Source organism: Corythoichthys intestinalis, chromosome 22 (assembly GCF_030265065.1).
Source record: "Corythoichthys intestinalis isolate RoL2023-P3 chromosome 22, ASM3026506v1, whole genome shotgun sequence".
Classification (NCBI taxonomy): Eukaryota; Metazoa; Chordata; class Actinopteri; order Syngnathiformes; family Syngnathidae; genus Corythoichthys; species Corythoichthys intestinalis.
In genome coordinates this window covers 752,406-773,205 of record NC_080416.1, presented here as the reverse complement: position 1 = coordinate 773,205, position 20,800 = coordinate 752,406, and the positions used below count along the sequence as shown (strand labels likewise).

At 40.4% G+C, this 20,800-nt stretch overlaps 1 protein-coding gene across 1 annotated transcript; it reads right to left on the bottom strand.

Moving 5' to 3' along the window:
- Window positions 1-6,641: 6,641 nt before the first annotated feature.
- On the bottom strand, window positions 6,642-20,403 carry ppp1r10 (protein phosphatase 1, regulatory subunit 10). Its single transcript, XM_057827920.1, has 18 exons — window positions 20,063-20,403; window positions 17,648-17,756; window positions 17,466-17,552; window positions 17,235-17,370; window positions 15,827-15,878; window positions 15,658-15,747; window positions 15,458-15,586; window positions 15,270-15,375; window positions 15,040-15,143; window positions 14,823-14,959; window positions 13,401-13,557; window positions 13,201-13,341; window positions 12,868-13,114; window positions 12,709-12,784; window positions 10,735-10,950; window positions 9,967-10,087; window positions 9,283-9,645; window positions 6,642-7,711 (listed from the first exon to the last, which is right to left on the bottom strand). Exons 2-18 carry the CDS (start codon window positions 17,752-17,754, stop codon window positions 7,569-7,571), a joined length of 2,412 nt encoding a protein of 803 aa, XP_057683903.1. The 5' UTR covers window positions 17,755-17,756; window positions 20,063-20,403; the 3' UTR covers window positions 6,642-7,568.
- Between the last annotated feature and the right edge of the window lie 397 nt (window positions 20,404-20,800).

Below are 20,800 nucleotides of genomic sequence, written 5' to 3'. Positions count from 1 at the left end.
AAATTGGCCTGACAAAATGAAGAAATGTTCATAAAAACACAAATGAAAGGAATTCTAAAGGTCACGTGAATCCTTTCGGGGGCAGCAGAATTGATCTTGAAAATGTCCATTTCTACGGAGCCCCTAAGGGGACATGGAAGAAGAAAAAAAGGCAGAGAGAGGAAAAAAAAAGTGCCCTGGAAGGGAGATGGAAGATTTCTTTTTTCTGTTGAAGCCAAAAAAAAAAATGCCTGGATAAAAAAAATTACACCGTAGTAAAAAAAAAAAAAAAAAAAGTTGGGGGCGAACCCAAAAATTGTGTGTGTGTGTGTGTGTGTGTGTGTGTGGGGGGGGGGTGCAATAAAAGAATTGTTTGTTTTTTTTGGAAGCGAAATTTGAGCAAGATTGTTAATTGAGTTTTACTTTGAAAAAGGCCTAAAATATGATCAAATAAGATCATTTCTTGATATTAAGCACGGTTTCCAAACAAGCAGAAGACATTTGAAGCGAATACTAAACTCAACCGTAAATTTTCGTCGGAAAACGTTATGTGATTTGGCGGTCCTTGTTGACTTCATTAGCAACCAATTGTCATACTCCGGACAGCTACATTGGTTACAGAGAATACTGTATAAGCTCCGTGTTTTTTTTTTTTTGCTTTGATGGAAAAAAACATTTTTTTTTGCTTCGATATAAAAAACATTTTTTTTGCTTTGTCCTCCTTTTTTTTTTTACTTCTGTGTTTTTATCTGCTTTGACAGAAAAAAATGTTTGATGTCCCTTTAGGGGCACCTTTTTTTTTTAAAGTCAACTTTTTTCCCCCCCTCAATGTTTTTTTTCTTTTTCCATGTCACCTTAGGGCCTCTGTTATTTCACTGTTGGTTCTATCATGTTTTTTTTTTTTTTTTTTTTACATGTCTGATTTTATTCCATCTCAACATTGTTCCATCTCCCGCAGTCATGAGCTCGCGCATCAATGGCAGCTTTGTTCTGCTCGAGCCCCTTGACATGGATACGGCTCTCACGCAGTGAAATGAACCTTTTTAGAGCAGCATCCTGGAGCCCACCGGCTCTCTACACACACTCCTTCTAAAAAGCAAATATCCTCTTGCTCATGTCTAAACATGACGCATATTAACTACATGTAGTATTAGCAGTGCAAACACATTGGGCTCTGTTGTTTTAATCATCTTTTAAACATGCAGTACTCATTCAATCTTGAGGATACAGTGGTATGAAAAAGTATCTGAACCTTTTGTAACTTCTCACATTTCTGAATAAAACCACCATTAAATGTGATCTTTGTCAAAATCACACAGATGAAAAAACAGTGTCTGCTTTAACTAAAACCACCCAAACATTGTAACATAGGTTTTCATATTTTAATGAGGATAGCATGCAAACAATGACAGAAGGAGGAAAATAAGTAAGTGAACCCTCTGCTAAGAAGACTTAAAGAGCAATTGAAACCATTTTTTTTTTTTACCAAACATTAAGTCAGGTGTGTTCCTAATCCTAAACACACACCTGGTAAGAAATGTCTTGATGAGAAGCATTGTCTGATGTACATCATGGCTCGGTCAAAAGAGCTGTCTGAAGACCTGTGATCAATGATTGTTGATTTGTATAGAGCTGGAAAATGATACAAAACCATCTCTAAAAGTCATCAATCGACGGTCAGAGAAGTTGTCTACAAATGGAGAGAGTTTGGCACTGTTGCTTCTCTCCCAAGGCCGTCCACCAAAGATGACGCCAAGAGTTCAGCGCAGAATACTCAGAGAGGTCGAAAAGAACACTGGAGTGCCTTCAAAAGACTTACAGAAATCACTGGCACAGGCCAATATCGTTGTGCACACATCAACTATATGGCCAAGAATGGTGTTCATGGGAGGACTCCACAGAGGAAGCCACAGCTGTCTAAAAAAACATTGTTGCTTGTTTAATGTTCGCAAAAAAGCACTTGGACAAACTTCCACATAAGTTTTGGCAAATATTTTGTGGACTGATGAAACCAAAGTTGAATTGTTTGGGAGTAACACACAACGTAATGTGTGGAGGACAAATGGAACAGCTCACTAACATCAAACCTTATCCCCACTGTGAAGCATGGTGGAGGGAGCATCATGATTTGGGGCTGTTTTGCCGTCTCGGGGCCTGGACAACTTGCAATCATTAATGGAAGAATGAATTCAAAACTTTATCAGGATGTTTTGCAGGAAAACCTGAGGCCACCTGTCAGACAGTTGAAACTAACAGGAGGATGGATGCTGTAATGGTCCAAAATTCAGAAATAAATCAACTTCAGAATGGTTTCAGAAGAACAAAATACACATTCTGGAGTGGCCAAGTCAAACTCCAGACTTGAACCCCATTGAGATGCTGTGGCAAGATCTAAAGCCAGCGATTCATGCCAGACATCCCAGGAACCTGACTAAACTAGTTTTGTAGAAAAGAATGGGCCAAGATTAGTCCTGATCGATGCCAGACTGATCTGCAGCGACAGGAAGCGACTGATTGAAGTTATTGCTGCACAAAATATTAAATGTGATGGTTTACTTACTTATTTTCCCACCCCCTGTCATTGTTTGCCCCGTTAAAATATGAAAACCTATAAATGTTTGCGTGGTTTTAGTTAAAGCAGACAGTTTTTCCATCTGTGTGATTTTGACAGAGACGAGATCACATTTGATGGTGATTTTATGGAGACATGTAATAAATTCCAAAAGATTCAGATACCTTTTCCACACCATTGTACATCCCCATCATTGTTCACCCCCATAATCATGATGGCAATTTCTATTTGTCCTTTTCTCTCGATGAATCCCCCTCAAAGAATATTAGCCAATAACTGAATTTCAGATTGTGTCTGGCAGAGTAAAACAGACTCCATTGTTTGAGAGTAAATCTGTTTTTTTTCATTCCTTGTTTATTTTCCCCGCAAAAAAATGAAAATGTACTCAATCATCATCATGCCGATAAGAACATTTGGTGTTCTGGACATCTGTTCTGGTCTTTTGTTAGCTACAACATATACAGTCTTTAAGTTTTCAAATCAGACAGCATTTGGTTACCTTAACACTTACCAATATTATGACTTGGAATCCTACTTTTATGCTTTATCATGAATTAGTCACATACAAGACTAAGGTGTCTTTTATCCGACCATTCTTTGACTTTCTTTCCATCAATACAGTATATGTTGGCACAGCAACAAGGTCAATATTTGAAGTAGAAGGCAGGGTCAAAGGCCACTCCTGTTGGCCCTTCATTCACCAGCTGCGCTCGACCCTGCCCAGAAAACCCGGATCTGACGAGCACACAGCCCGTAGGTGAATAGGATGCAACAACCGTACCTGGACTTAACTGAAATATGTATGAAGTCACTTCAGATAAAGGTGGGAGTTACCTGCAAGATAGTTCAGTGTCCAATACTAATAGTAAAAGAATATTTTTGTATTAACTTCCTTTCTAACTTGATGTTTTTTTTTTTTAATTAGACTGGGCTTTGCAAGGTATTACAGTTTTGTATATGTGTGTGATTTTTGGAATTAACCATCTATAAAATATGCCATATTTCTGTAAATTATTGTTGGAATGGAAAGATAAGACACAAGACGGATAGATACATTCAACATACGGTACATACAGTGGGGAGAATAAGTATTTGATACACTGCCAATGGGTTTTCCCATTGGCAGTGTATCAAATACTTGTTCTCCCCACTGTAAGTACTGTATTTGTTTGTTATAACAATAAATCAACAAGATGGCATTAACATTATTAACATTCTCTTAAAGCGATCCATGGATAGAAAAACTTGTAGTTCTTAAAAGATGATAGATAGATAGATAGATAGATAGATAGATAGATAGATAGATAGATAGATAGATAGATAGATAGAAATTTTATATCAAAACCCCTCTTAATGTTTTCGTTTTAATAAAATTTGTAAAAACTTTCAATCAAAAAATAAACTAGTGGCTCGCCATTGTTGATGTCAATAATTACTCCCGTCGCACCCAAGCGCCAGCAGAGGGCGACAAAACACAAAAAAACACAAGTAACAAGTGCACATGACACTGTGCTGTCATTTTAATCTGTTTGAGCGGGGCATGTGCGTTAAATGCGTCAAATATTTTAACGTGATTAATTAAAAAATTAATTACCGCCCGTTAACGCGATAATTTTGACAGCTCTAATATGTATACAGTGCCCTCCATAATTATTGGCAGCCCTGAAAAAGATGTGTTTTTTAAAAATAGAAAAATCCAACCTTCAATACAAGTGCATTTATTCAGTGGGAAAAAAAATCCCATATAAAGAAATAATTATTTGACATGAAATAATGTGTGTCACAATTATTAGCCCCCCTTGTGTTAATACTTTGTACAACCCCCTTTTGCCAAGAAAACAGCACCTAATCTTCTCCTATAATGTTTCACAAGCTTGATTTTGTGTCTGGTGAAGCATTTCTGTGTAGATTTGGCCATATGTTTAGGGTCATTGTCTTGCTGAAAGACCCAGTGACGACCCATCTTCAGCTTTCGGGCAGAGGGCAACAGATTTTGATTTAAAAATAATAAGAAAATGATAAAAAATTATTAGAAGCTAAAAAACACATCTTTTTCAGGGGTACCAATAATTTTGGAGGGCACTGTATATATCTTGCTACTTCCGTTATAGAAAATAAATTCTGCATAGTGACAGAAGAGAGCGTCATACTATTGCCAAACAAAATATCGAATAGCTCAAAGGTCATGAACTGTGGCATCAGTTAGTTTTCCTTACTTTGTGAGGACTTTTGTCACTCAGGCCAAAAAATGAGTCCTAAATGTATTGAAAACAATCATTTTAGTCGCACCATCCACTTTTGCTCAATTTTATTTAAATAGTTTTTTAATGTGCAAGGACAAAAAAATAAAATAAATATGGGAACACTCATCATTCCATAGATGCAAGCCAACAATTTTTTTGTAGGCGTGCGTTTTGTACAGTGTTGTTTTCGTCAACGATGACAATAACGAAAATATTTCGTCGATGAACAATTTTTTCGTGACAATGATGAGACGATAACGAGCTAAAAACTTGGCTTGGGAGACTAAGACATAACGACACAAGTCCCAGTTTTTGTCTGATGAGACGAAAATGCGCCATAGTTTCCGTCACGTGATATTTATGTGTAGTTAGCCTGCATCGTAGCAATGTCTGGTTGTGTCACTCAAGTGACTTGCTGCGACCCTCCCCAATTCACACATCGGTGTCCTCTCCAATTTTCCCATTGCTTGTTTTGAGAGACACGCTGGATGATTTGTCTTATCTTGGCAAGACAGAATATGCAATGTTGCTTTGGCCTTTAAAAGTGTGTCGAGTGTACATATATTTTATATACTGGACTGCCATGTCAAATTTCATTTTTGACAACGTCCTTGCTGACAATGACAATAAAGTTCTATTCCTTTCCATTCTATCATCACACACTCAATTCAACTCATAGCGTTAGCGTAGCCTTCACGTTTTTGTTAGAATTAGGCTATTGCTAACAGCCAGCGTCCACTTTAACTCTTGGACAACTTCTTTTACATACAGTTCGTAGCATCCAGGTGGGTATATTTAACTGAAAATAATGTAGGGTTTTCCTGCTGAGTGTGTACCATCAGATGCTACAATATGTTAGCCTGGTACACCAGACTCACCGCTGTTCCAGCGATTGAGTCTGGCCACCATTCCCGCGGATACAATTTCCAGGGCGGAGCAAGCCACAGCAAACAGACAGCGGAGTGGACCAATCAGGGACGGGCAGGGCAGACGTCACGTTATTAAAGCGACGGGGGCAGGACCAGGGACTTGCGCGCGGAAGTAAACGTACGAGGAGAGCGGAGTTTATTCAACATGGCTAGCGCGGGACAGACTTGTCAATGACTCGTGTCGATGTGTTTTTGGTAATTTAAAACTGATTTTACCTTGGATTGGAACATATTCTCGGCTCTCCTGTTCAGCTTTGTTGTGGAGACGACTTCCGACGCGCAAGAGTGACGTTGCTCGTTAAAAACACGTCACGCAAATAAACGAATCTGATTTGTCGATTGATTTTGTACCTGCTCGAAAAGGCTGTTAATGGGATGGTTCCCAGACTATTTCTCTCAGTGTTTGAAAAATACAGGGAGAAAAGTCTGGCAGAGCCAGGCAAACAATATGTGCCTGTCTGTCAATGTTCATTCGAAATATTTGAAAACCTTTTTAAATTTATTTTTGAAGTGAAACTTTCAAATTTTACAGACGAAAACATTGTGTAAATGTGGTCTAAACTAAATTAGTCGAGTTTTTGTCGACAAAAACTAGATGAAGACAAACACATTTTGAAATGACTAATAAGTATTATCGCCTGAAAGACGAAAATCAAAAGGGCTGCCAAAAACAACACTGCATTTGTATTAACATATTTTTCCCCTCATATTAATCTGTGTTTATCCACTTAGTCCTCACTTTGTAAATGATGGAATTTAAAACGAAATGAGTATCTTAAGGTAGTGGATAATTCATTGTCCAGATGAGAACTTTTTGAAGATATTTTCATGTCCCCAATTCAGCTTTAAATGAATGAAAGAAATGAATAACCTCTTGATATAGTGAAACTAGCTCAGCTGTAAACAACAAAAAAAGTCTTGATAAACAAAGCTTTTCTAAAACCAGTATCCTTATTTTTTTTTTTTTTTAATTTTACCTATAATACTTGTAATATTGTACAAGTATAATATATAACTTTCCACCAAATCATTTCCGCAGTCATGTTTTTTTTTTCATTTTTAAATATTCATCTTTTATTCTGACAGGGCGTGACCTTTGTTTTCCCATCAACAATTCCAAATAAATCATTAAAAGTATTATATTTTAACATTCATTTAATACAGTGTAGAAAATAATTCAACTGAAAAATATGACCGCATGAACATGTATGTACACAACCATAAAGTACAAACATTTCAATGAATCAGTCATTTTAAAAAAAAGGGCATCGATATCAAAATAATACACGAGGAAAAAAAAAAAGTCCCACAAGAGACAAAAGTCAATGTTTTCACAGAAAACATACACTGTATAGCTGACCTGCAGAATGCTTCATCATAATACTGACTGACGTTCGACCCCTCTGTAAGGGGCCAGATGGAGAGTTCAGAGGTCATTTGGTGTTATTTCTGCAAAAATAGGAGCTGCCGGCCCACAAAACTAGAAAAAAGCTCATGATCTTTAAGCACATTCATTTAACAGCTGCAGCGGGCAACAACAACAACAAAAAGATCATCATTTTTGATCATCGGGAGTTATTCGCGGTGTCATTTCATTGAACTTCTCCTGCCAAAGAAACACGCGAGAAGAAAAAACAAAACAACGCAACAGAAGTCACTTCTGTCGACTTCCGTTCAGGTCCAGCGTTTTGCTTAAGTAGACAGCGACAGGCAGACGTAGTGGCAAACAAAGCTTCAGTCTATTAAAAACGGTCCCGTTGGGCGCAGAATTGGGAGTCCTTCGCTCTTAAAGTGACTCTATAGTGGTTGGATGAAATGCAGAACGTGGCGGAGGGTCAAGTCGACTCAGTGTCCGTGCTGGTTGTTTGCGGGGTGGTTGGGGGGAAACGGCGGTCCGTTGACGCCGGGGTGATAAAAAGCGCAGTTGCTCTCGTACCTGCAGTTTCCCTTCATCATAAAGTGTCGACAAACGGGCCGCATGGACATGTCTATTGCGGGTGGGAGAAAAAGACACATTTGTTGGACCGATCAAGTGTACAGGGACCGTAGTCTTATCATCATGCATTGAATAAAGTGTTTGATTGAACAATCGCCGCCAGTCAACATGGATTGGACGTCGATTACCATCAATGACTTGAAAAGAAATACATTTTCTTAGGGATGTCCCGATCCGATCGCGCCATTTTTCAGAGGATCGGAATCCGGTGAAAAGGATCCGGTTTTTAATTAAAACTAGAAACTGCAATTTCTGGAGAAATTACTCTGGGTCTTTGCTGTGTGGGGATACAGATCTCAGCACCGCCCAGGTTGGTTTGGGAACATTTCGGGCACAATATCAGGTCACTTCCTGTTGATTTGGGTACATTTCGGTGACATGTCCTAGTCATATCAGGTCATTCGGGGACGTTTGGGGGGGCGTGTCCTGGTCATATCAAGTCATTTGGGGGGGCGTGTCCTAGTCATATCAGGTCATTTAGGGACATGTCCTATTGATATCTGGTGATTTCCTGTTGATTTGGGGGCATTTATTTTTTTGCCATTGAAAATGAATGGGAAATTTGGACATCCATGGCTGTCAATGACATCGACATCCATATGCGTCAATGGAATCCAAGTACATTGGCATCAATAGAGTTGATATACATGGCCGTCAATGGCATATGACTAAATTGGCCTCAATTTAATATTAATGTCATTGGAAATGAATTGGGAAATTGGGACATCCATGGGTGTCAATGGCATTGACTTACATATGTGTCAATGGAATCCAAGTACATTGGTATAAATAGATATATGACAGACATACATGGCCGTCAATGGCATCAATGCAATGTAAATTCAATTGGAAATTCCAATGGAAGGGAATGGGAAATTTGAACGTTGCATCTCATTAAAAATGAATAGGAAAGTTTTGGCAAATTTCCGGGGAACCGTATTTTTTCCCCAAAATTCTGTAAACAAGTTTTATGCCCCTCACTGTAAAGTGTCCAAATGTCCAAATTATGTGATTTAGTCAAAAATTGTAGGACTAGATACATTTTGAGTATTTTTTTTTTTTTTTCGAAAAATCGGGGAAAATGCAAGACCCAGATAACAATATATTTGTTTTTCTGCTTCATGCTTGTACAGCCTTTCACTCTCCCTCCTTCTGTTTTTCATGGTCAACAGTGCCCTGTAGTTAGCTACTAAAAATGAACAGGTTTGTAGCTCTGATTTTGCCAGAGAAGCTTTGTAGCTCTACGATCAAAGGCGCAAATGTGCCACATCGCTTAGCTTGTTACACACCAGCGGTGGTGCGCTGTGGCAACTCATTGTGTAACTGAGAGGTAGATTTGAGTGGACTTAATGAAGCATTGAATAAAGACAAGCATTTTAACTACGTTATTCTTGTTTAAAAATAATTCACATTACGAAGGCACCACCGTGTAACAGTAACATGTTTGAAACTTTTGTCAAAAAAAGCATTTTTTTTTTCTGTATCGGATCGGAACTCTGTAATTGGGTAACTCTGACTCGGGTGCAAAAATACGCCATCGGGACATTTTTCTTATCCACGTACCATTCATATTGTGTCCGCCTCTCGGCCCCGCTCGCCCTCGGCCCCTGAAGCCGGGCTCTCCCCCTCGGCCTCTTCCTCCCCGGTGGAAGTGCCCCCCTCGGTGCGGCCCGCCCCTCATAGAGTCTTCTCCCCAGTAGTTGCCGTTATCTCCGCGGCCCTGTCCCGGCGGCGGTCCCATCATTCGCGGGCCTCCGCCGGCGTTGAAAGGCGGCCCGTGATTGTGGGGCGGCGGAGGGTGGTTGAAGCGGGGACCGCCCGGAGGCATGTTGGGCGGGAAGCCGCCGCCGCCGCTGTTCATGGGCATTTGCATGTGCAAGTTGTTCATGTTGTTCATAGGACCGTGACCCAACAAATTTGGGTTAACTAGAATGACAAAGGCAACGTGATAATTTTAGTAATTTGTAAAAAAAAAAAAAAAAGAAATAAAAATAAACATCCACATAGGTTTATGTCACATTTTAGGTCATGTAGGCAGAGTGGGTAAAGTAATCAAAAATTTGGCTCAAGTAAAAGTAGCGTGACTTCATAATAAAATTACATCGTCTGAAAAGAATCCAATCCATTTTGAGAGGGAGGGAGGCAATCATTCGCTCTCCCAGTCAAAACGGATCGCCATCAATGGCAGCCGATGATTGCCCACTTAAGGGTTAAAGATGTCAATGAAAGGGCGTGATGTCACTTTACCTGGTGTAGGTCCTTGGTTCTGGTTTTGCGTCTGTTGCAAGGAACCCAGAAGTTGTTTAAGCTTATCCGAGAAGTCGGGTTGCTTGATGAGGTCTTCGGTAGACTGGCTGCCAGAAGCCCCCTAAACATACGGACAACGTTAGCTCAGCGGAATCACAACTTGAAAACGGTATGTAGTGTTTATGGTGCTGCGAATGAAAACACCTGACGTGAACCTGGACCAAAATGAGCTAAAACGTCTTCAAACGTTCCGTATTATTAAACTTGACATGCTTCATAGCTAATACAATTCTATTGTTCACTAACTGCATTCGTCCGAAACATGCTTCAATTATATGTTCACTTTTTAATGAACCTCTGAAATGTATTTTCAAATCAATACAACTGCTGGTATGAAAGTGTAATTCCTTATATGAGATGACTCAAATAAATAAATCCAAACTACCACTGCCATGATATCATATGAATAAAAATGCATCACTTTCACATGTATAGCTACCAGATGCCGAACCGATTCCACACAGGACCGCGGTGGGTGTGGGTTTTCGTTCCAACCGATCCAGCACAGTTACAGATGACACTTGTAATACATCGGGTGGCTGTTAGGAATGAAAACCTACCACCCCCACTGCGGCCCTTTAAGAAAGTGGTTGGGCACCCTCGGCTAACTATAGAACCGATAGCATAGTTTCAAATGAGTGAACGAAACGGATGGAAAAACTTTATTTCACTGTTGACAAATGCTGGCAGTCTGCAGTAGACATATACCATGATAGAAGAAAGCAGCTCCTGTACGTTGACGGCCGACGTGCCGGGATTGTTGACAGTGTTTGTGTTCTGGGGGCTACGGGAGTTGTTGTTGAGGTTGCCCATCAAGTTGGCAAGGACGGGGGGCAGCTTGGAGCCCTCGTTCTGGACCATCGCGGGAAATTGCTGAGACGTGTCCATGGGCTCCGAGTAGCTATCGTCTGGCACTGACGAATCCTACGGATAATTGAATAAAGAGTTCATTTCTGACAAAAAAAGAAAGGGATTTGCTTTGAATTAGGGCTGCGGTTATCGATTAGTCGAGTTATTGGCTAACAAACATTTCACGCAATGCAGAAGAATTGGGCGGGGGAAAAAAACCTAGTTTATAGGTCATTTTAAACCGCCTGTTCTGTCCTCACTAAATGCCGTTCACGTTATTCAACTACACTGCTGGCCAAAAGTATTGGCACCCCTGCAATTCTGTCAGATAATGGTCAGTTTCTCCCAGAAAATGATCGCAATTACAAATGCTTTGGTAGTAATATGAAGAATGGGAAAAAAATTAGATCATGATCATTTTACACAAAACTCCAAAAATGGGCCGGACAAAAGTAATGGCCCCTTTTGAAAAATCATGTGATGCTTCTCTAATTTATGTCATTATCAGCACCTGTTACTTACCTGTGGCAATGACTAAATCACACTTGCAGCCAGTTAAAATGGATTAAAGTTGACTAAACCCGTGTCCTGTGTACCACATTGAACATTGAGAAAAGACGACTGAGGACTTGAGAAGCGAACTTGTGAGGAAGCATGGGCAATCTCAAGGCTACTAATCCATTTCCAAAAACCTGACTGTTCCTATGTCTACCGTGCGCAGTGTCATCAATTAGTGTACAGCCCATGGCACTGTGGCTAACCTCCCTTGATGTGGACCAAAAAAGAAATATTGACGAGACATTTCAATGAAAGATGGTACGGATGGTGGATAAAGAACCTCGACGAACATCCAAAAAAGTTCAAGCTGTCCCGCAGTCCGAGGGTACACCAGTGTCAACCCGTACTATCCTTAGGCGTCTGAATGAAAACGGTCTCAATGGTAGGAAGACCCCACTTCTGACCTCAGAGACATAAAAAAAGCCAGGCTGGAGTTTGGCAAAACTTACCTGAGAAGGCCAAAACATTTTGGAAGAATGTTCTCTGGTCAGATGAGACAAAAGTAGAGCTTTTTGGGAAAAGGCATAAACTGGGCCGTCAAAGAAAAGAACCCAGAGTCAAACATGGTTCCCTGACGTTTTGGGGTTGCTTTGCTGCCTCTGGCACTGGACTGCTTGACCATGTGCATGGCATGATGAAGTCTGAAGACTACCAAAAAATTTTGCAGCATAATGTAGGTAAAGCTGGGTCTGAGTCTGAGATCATGAGTCTTCCAGCAGGAAAATGACCCAAAACACACTTCAAAAGCTTTAGAAAATGGTTTGAGAGAAAGCACTACAAAGTGGCCAGCAGTGAGTCCAGAACTGAATCCCATAGAACACCTGTGGCGAGATCCGAAAATGGCACCCTTCAAACCTCAGAGACTTGAGCAGTTAGCCAAAGAAGAATGGTATAAAATTTCAGCAGAAACTCATTGATGGATACCGGAAGCGGTTGTCTGCAGTTATTTTGTCTAAAGGTTGGCTACCAAGTATTAGGCTGAGGGTGCCAATACTTTTGTCCGGCCCATATTTGGACTTTTGTGCAAAATGATAATAATATATTTTTTTTTTTTACATTCTCTTCTGTGTTTTTTCATTGCAAGCAAAATTGAAGATATTACTACCAAAGCATTTGTCACTGCAATCATTATCTGGGAGAATTTGAGCATTATCTGACAGAATTGCAGGTGGGGGCAATACATTTGGCCAGCAGTGTACACAGCAAACAAGACAATTGAATTGACTTGATTTAATCGACGAACGGTTTGCGACACTAAGCTTATATTATACAAACCTCATCCAGGGGTATGAGTCGAGGAGGCATGGGTTCGTAAGGCTCCGGGTCTGGTTCGTGTGGACTGTCAGGCACACTAGTAAAAAGGAAAAAGATTTCAGATTTCAGCTTGACTAAATCAAACAAAGCATTTGTATGTAGATACGAATACAAGCCTACCTCTCTTTACTGAGAAAGATCTCCTGTAAGATGCCCATCTCCCGATCCCGCTGGGTGAGCTTTTCTCTGCTGCCGGAGCCGGGAACGACCAGACTGCCGGGCAACGTCAGCGGCCTCGGAGGCGTCCAGGGCACCCTCTCCTCCATGGTGTCGTGGGAAAGCCGTCGGGCCATCTCAAAAGTCTGCCTGTCCATCATCAACTCCCGTTTGGCCGCCTCGCCAAAGTCCTTAATCTTATTCACGTTGACTGAGAGGGAGGAAATGAAGACATTTCGGAATAAATATCAGAGGATGACACACGACACGCTCGCTAAGCTACGGCGCGTTTCCTACCTCTCTCCGTCTCGTCCAGGTCGAAATAAAAGTAATGCTTGAGGTTATCTTCTTGAGCCCAGTGAACCGTTTTCTTTTTCTTGCCTTTCTTGGTCAAGTCTTCTTCTCCGCGTGGTTCCGACAGAGCGTTCGGTTTGTCTCCTGAACAGTTAAATACAGTTAATATGGGATCAGGTACAGTTTACGTCATTTTCGCTCACCAGTGTCCGCGGAGTCGGGGTCTTCCGTAGGCACGGGCGTCCCGGGCCGCTCCGTCTCCTGGTTTTCAAAAGTACTATTAGACGAAAGCGTCTCCGGAGACGTCGGTTTGGTGGAAGATGAGGAATACGTCGATGGTTTACTGTCAAACGGATTTGTCTGGAGGAGAAAAAAGAAGAAGTTAGACAAGGTTTTATAAAAGAAATAAGCTACTTTTAAAACAACACTTGGTAACTTTTCAGTTTTGGTCGATTTTAGCGACGCCTTTGGACAAAAGTGGTGGTGTGTTGCCTTTAGGAAGACCGTTTCCCATGAGGACCAGCGCACACCCGCACAGTGTCTTAAAATCATCAATCAATCAAAAATCAATCTCCCGGTCGCTTGCAGGTGGATTAAACAACATTTCTATTTTCAGTGCATGTGTGAAGGCTGAATAGTAACTAGCCCTTCAAGCAGGACTGAACAGGCCCTTGCGCAACGTATCGACTCCTTAAATTCCATCGCTCTATGTTGAAAAAAAAACCTAACAGGAAAATTCAAGGGGCCACCACAGAGCCATTTTGTTACGTTTTTTTTAATTCATTTTTTTGCAAGGTTGCAAAATTATCTAAACTTACACCAAGCTGCATGTATGTGCAAATTTTGGTGAGTTTTGGAGCTTGTTAAGGCTTCAAATTCTGCTGCCACTAGTTGGCGCTAGAGTTGCAGCAAATGACCCATACAGGACCCTTCAAGGTATGACTCTCAACAAGCAAGGGAAGTTTGGCGCCACCCGAACTCGTCAGCGAGTGAAAACCGGGCCAGTGTTTATTCTGTGTATCCTGGTAGCCTCCCATTTTTTCCCCCTCCTCAGACAAAACTTTTTGTCTCTTTGTTGCTCTGCTATCTTAGCAGAAGTCGGCGCAAATACTTCTGTCTTTATAATGAATGGGGGAGAGGAGGAAGTGCTGTATGCCACAAAATCAGCACATTTGTAGTTTGTTTTTTTGGTGTGGCGGGGTTCCTGCCACCCTCCTCAAAGTTAATAAGTGCCGGTGGGTCATTCAACTAGTGGACGTATTATCACAAATGTTTTGAAAATATTTTATCAAGATTGAAAAGTTACCTAGTGTTGCTTTAATATATACATTGATATAAATTCCCTTTCTTAATCAATATGCTTTGAAAAAAAAAAAAAAAAATCAACTGAACTTTCTATTTAAAAAAACAAAAAAAAAATATGTATCAGACTTTGAAAACCTCATATCAAGTGACCTCTAATCTAATTTTCAGTGGCACTGAACTTGAGCCCAATTTTAACCTGTTAGTGTTTTCCATCAAAAGTAATGCAAAACACGAATGAATGAATTGTTAAATCATCTTTCACTAAATACAAAATTTGTCCTTTGTCCCCGTTTTGTTTACACGTTTGTTCAGACATTTACCTTGTTTGCGGTCGGGGACACGACCTTGGCGTTAGAAGGCGATGAGGCGGCGGCGGCGGCAGCTTTCTTTTTCTTGATCTTGATACCAGGCACTGGAGCAGAGTTGAGGGCGTCTAGGAATCCTGTGCACTCCATGGCTGCACGCATATACATAACGACATTATGAGTACATGTACGTAGCAAAACGTTACTATTTTGTTGTTGAAATAACACTTACGTTGCGCTGGAATGATCTTGACTTTAATTTCTTTGGCTGCGTTGGAAGGCGTGTTTAGAGGCTTGTATTTCTTCTCCAGTGGAGGATTATCAGATGGTCCGGAGCTGTTTGGAGAGAAGACCAGAAAAAAAAAAAGGAGTGCAGTTACAGTAACTGACCACTAGATGGTCGCAGAGAGCAAACGCACAGACTGCTACTGTGCTCATGTTTATGCTGATTCAGCTCAGTACCTTAACCTCTTCAGGACCGGAGGCTTGATGTTGTACTTGTCACCGAGCTGAGGAGCTGCAGGGCCCTTCTTAGCCGGGGCAGGGTTTGGCGTGTCCATCTCCAGACCTACAAAACCACGCTGCGTTATAAAAAAAACAACCTTTTTTTTACACAAGATACAGTACATTAGGTTTTTAGAGTGACTTACCTATGGAACGGATTTTGGCATGACTAGGCGCGTGAGCTTTAGCCTTGTCTTTTTTCTTCTCTTCCTCCCCACTTTTTTCCTTTACCTCTTTGTTTGGGACCTTGCTGTCTTCTTTCTTCTTCCTCTTATCTGCACGTCGAGTAGAGGATTTTAAGCTGATATTAAAAAGAAAAAGGCATGAATAAAAAGAGTCATCCTACCGGCAGGACTGCTGGAATTGCTCGAAACGCTCTGGGATCGAATGGTTGCCATCCAGCCATCGACAAGCACTGACGCCAACTTTCTTAATTCTATAAAAAATGGACGGAATGACGCGTTTAGTTGAAAACTGCGGGACACAATATGTATAATGTAAAAAAGCAAACTGACCTTCAGTCTCTGCCGCTTTACACAGTTGCTTTACCAACTTTGCTGTGTTGTTCTGGGTCGGAAAAAACAATACATTAGCGAGATGGACACACAGTAAGCAGCCAATTAAAATTTTTTAAAAACTTTTCTAAATATTGCGCAGTGAGCCAACTGTAAAAAATGTCTTAAACCTCAGCGGTCGGTGTGTAACTTGGTGATGACATCACCCACACGCTTGGGGTAACCCTCCATTCAAAAGTGCAGAAGTGAAGCTTCACCCACGTTTTTATTTGAAGTCGATACAGCAAGTAAAAACTAGAGATTAGGGCTGCAGCTATCGATTATTTTAGTAGTTGATAAATCAATAAACTAGTTAGTTCAAATAACCGAGTAATCAGATAAACATAAATTAAAATACCTGACCTGAGCCTCAAACGGTATTTGAAAAGGATCTATGTACAACAAAAGAACAGTTGGCTAACTTTCATAGCAAAAGTCTGCTCGCTTAAATGCTATGAAATACTTTTTTTTTTTTTTCTTTTTCCAAAAATGCTCTTAAAAAATGGTTCAGACAAATATTCTCACAAAAATTGGCTAAATATACCTTTAAACTAAATTACATATGCATTTAAAAAACATTAGCTCAAGCAAAAACCTAGCTTATGTTGGTCTTAACAGGGAGGTGCTGGATTTGGCCATGTAAAATGAGGCAGACTAGAGGGCAGTGTATCCACCCAATTCAATAAAACTAAAAGCAAGCACTTTCAAAAACGAACCATTACAACGCCACTTTAAAACGAGTACTTGAAGCAGCAAAATGTAATTAGAATCTTTTTTTCTAATCGAATACTCGAGTTAATCGATTAGTTGTTGCAGCACTACTGGAGATCATGAATAAGCCTTAAAACGCTGCATGAACCATGTGTTTATGTCCATTTTTTGGTCATTCCTTGTCTGTTTTCCAATCAGACAGCACCGTGGAGAACCACATATCCCATGATTCCCTTCTGGCGTCACATCATGAGAGACGGTTGCCAGATCAATGGTGCGTGTTGAGAGGAGGAGATTGACGGAGTATCTGTGATAGCGAGTGGGAGTCATCTGGGATCGACTTTATTCGGATAAGATGATCTGTAAACCGAATTTTATCCCTTTTGACCATGACGCCTATCAGCAAACCTGCTGTTTCATTTTCAAAACAGTTTGTTGAGCATGTCTGGTTTTCAATAGGACATAAATATTACAATTTTTGACACACAAATTTAGTTTTTTGTCTTTCTAGGCCCAAAATGCTGCTATCATTGTTCAGTGAAGAAAACAACAGTTATGGCGTCCTGAAAAAAGGGACCCAACCCAGGCCATTGTGAACAATTATTATTTAAAAAAATATATATAATTGGTCATATCAAAGGCATGTTTTAGCACGTACTTGTTTTAAATGGTCCACTTTGAGGGGCAGCTTCTGCAGAGTGAGCAGAATAAGCTGCAGCAAAGGAGAATTGTTGGTGGTTTTGGAATAGGTGAGCCACGAGTTTAGTAGCCTGTAGCCTCCAACTCGGATGAATCTAAAATTGGGAAAAACACAAGTTTGAGATGGCCGCTTTTTTGAGTGTGGACAACATCACATTAAGCACAAAGATACGGAAAGATCAAGGCTTACCTGTTGAGAACATCATGAGATTTCGTATGAAGTAGGATGTTCAAGTACATACACCGACTGACCATCTTGGAAGAGGCTTTCATTAGGCTGTTCAAACAAACAAACAAACAACAACAAAAAAAAGATTAAAATATTTCCTTAGGATGACTTAAAACATTTCATGGCAGGCTTAAATTCCCCACCTGAACATCTTCGGGACTCCCTCCAGGCTACATAATCCTCCATCCTTCCCTAGAAGAAGCTCCACTCCCTTTAAAATTTCTTTGGGGTCCACCGGCACCCCGTCCATTTCTACAAAAAGCAAACCTCAATTAATCTACGTAGTCATCGGGAAAATGTTTATAATGCATGTTTAATCGTTGCGGCAGGACATTCATTGTTAACATTGAATATTTGCGTTCAAAATAAGGAGGTTGCTCAACAGAATCGAATGCCACCCTTGCGGTTACCAGACCCAAGTGACATTTTGCTAACCGTGAAAATGTATCCAGTCCTCCACACAACACGATCATTCATACAATATACTGTTCCAAAACTGCCCCCTCAAAATACTCAGCAATGAGAGTAACCACCTAAATCAACAGTGGTCAGACTAGCATCAAACAACACTAACAGCAAAATTCACGATTCATTAGTAAATTATTATAGGGAATTCAAACTGGTACTAGAGAACACCTACACAAGCCTACAAAATATATGATATACAAGCATGTACAGACTCCTACTTGTTTGCACGCTTCCAGCATGAACTCTGGTTGGCAGCAGGACAGGTGAGTGTCCCAGGGCACCAAAATGTCTCCTCTGTGGACATTTATATTGACACACTCCTGCGTGATATGTGCTATTTTTTCACTTAACTGAATAATACTTAATCATATACTAGTGTTTTGAATTAATATATAGAGTATATGTATCTAAATATTGTCCATCCCTTGTTTTATTTCAGTCATCTGACTATGACACAATTAAAAGCTATTCATATCCATTTTGTAACATGTTCATATGCATTGATGTTATATAAATATCAGATGAAGGATAATTACAGGTTAATATACATTTTAATATAAGATGTATGCATATTGAAACCACATTTGTGCAAACCTACTAAATAGGAACTTTGATTCCCTCATCTTGGTATACTAATGTTTGAAGTTAATATCATAGGAAATCATGAATGGAATGCTTTCACTAGTCCAGTAGTATGAATGATACATTTGATCTGATTGGATGTCCTAACCTGTCTTGGTACTCTTTGAAATAACACATTACTCAAGGTGCTTGTAGCTACCCATACCTCAATTAAAGTGTTACTATATAACTAAATCAACATTGAATGACATCATATGGGCAGAATGTTTTGTGTACTTTCTCCCAACTTTGTTCCTTTTGATAGATTAAATCTATCTAGTTGATTGGAAATGTCATGTGAGGAATCAGTTCGGTCTTACCCGCTTAAATGTTGAAGTAGTTTTATATAGTCTCAGAACTCCACAACACTGCAAATAATTCAAGGCCTGAAAGTGGCACAACTGTTACACATGTACACACAAAATGATAAACAAGAGCCTGCTGAGAAAATATAGGCAATTAATGGTGGTGGATCACTGGTACAAGACGGGAATAGGAGTTATATTCAACAAAAAAGAAATGTTTTCAGATAGAGTTAAAATGGCTGTCATTTGATGTCCTAGTTACATAAAGACAATTCACAGCCCAAGTCCAATTGAAAGGCGGAGTGGGAGGGGCAGGACGCTGCTCAGCCAATGAGAGTCCGCCTCCTTCACCCCTTCGACGCCAGACTACAACTGTTAGCAATGAGTCGCACAATCGAAAAGGACGTTTAGGTTGGAACAACACAGCACGAGCAAAGGTTAAACGTCAACTCAAAACGCAAGAGCCAAATCGTTGTGGCTTCTTTACGGGTTTGAAAACTCCCAAATGTTCAGAGGAAAAAGCCGCCGAGGGTAGGACTCGAGGTACTCGTCCGCTATTTTCTCCCGAATGTTTGTGTTTGGAAACACCACTTGGCTCGAGTCATCCCGCAATCTTTATCCACAGATTGCCCAGTGCGTGATGCGGGATTAGTGGAAGACTTGTGCTATTATCATCGTCAACGTGACACTGCGCTTCGTCAATCGTCCGGCAATCCTCAGCCTAATGCAATCTTTATGTATAGATTGCGGTGGGTTTCGGTTCCGTTGAGCAACCCCGGCAGGCAAAAAAATCCGACTTCATTGGTTATTAAGCCTCCTAAAGCAAACATGGCAATCTTTATGATGAGATTGCTTATAGGTCTCGCTATTTATCGAGTTCAATTTTTTATGAGCCCAGCTCGTCTCACACACGAACAAACAAGACTTGTGTCACCGTCTACGTTCATGTGTGAGCTCATGCTAAACAAAAGGCTAGGCTAATCAGAGCCGCAAAATGGCTAATGCGACTGTTTTGTACTTACATAAGCAAGTCAACAAAAGACATGAATATTCATACTAAATGCCCTAAACGTCTATTCATAACACATCGTGCTTTTCGGGCACTTATTTCGTTTATATATAGATTAAGAAAAAACATATCGTCAACTTTGATGGCTTTAATACCTGCTTCAAAATTTCTAATGGGTGGGGCTTTGGTAGCTAAAAGTTAGCCTTTTCCTTCAAGAACTGGAGGCAAAAATAGTAATCAGATGTCCATTACTTGAAGAAAAAAACATCAATTTGAGTAGTTGGTCGAAGTCCTCGACGGTTGAGTCTTCAGGAAAATGAATTGAAACCTGAAAAAATACACAAGAATAAAAAAACATCTTAGTTGACACTTCAAGTTAATACTTTTCCCCTTGTCGCGGAGTTAAATGCATGCGGTGGTTTGTGTGCAAATGCTGGGGTGATTTCACCTTCAATTACGACAAATATATGCACGAATGTCTTGACGTCTTTACTTACCTTTGACCAAATCCAGGAATGAGCCTTTGGGGGAGGGCCTTAGCTTTTATACGAAGTGACGATTTTGACGTCACAGCAGCGTTTTTTCTAAACTGCTATCGCTTCAAAATGGTGGACAACCGACCTTGTCCTGTGGTTCAAAGGCAAAATGGCGACATGAGCAGTTTTTCGAAGATTACGTTCATGTCCTATCAAATTTAACCCGCTCATTCACGTGCTTCACTACAGCACCGATAAAGTTAGACATATACGCAACGTTTTTTAACATTTCACCGGTACTTAAGCACTTTGTAATACCCACATTGCGGTTGTCACAAGTGTTCAAAATGGCGGGTGGTTTAGAACTGACACGCCTTACACCCCCCTCCCCTCGTTCGTTGGTGTGTTTTGATAAAT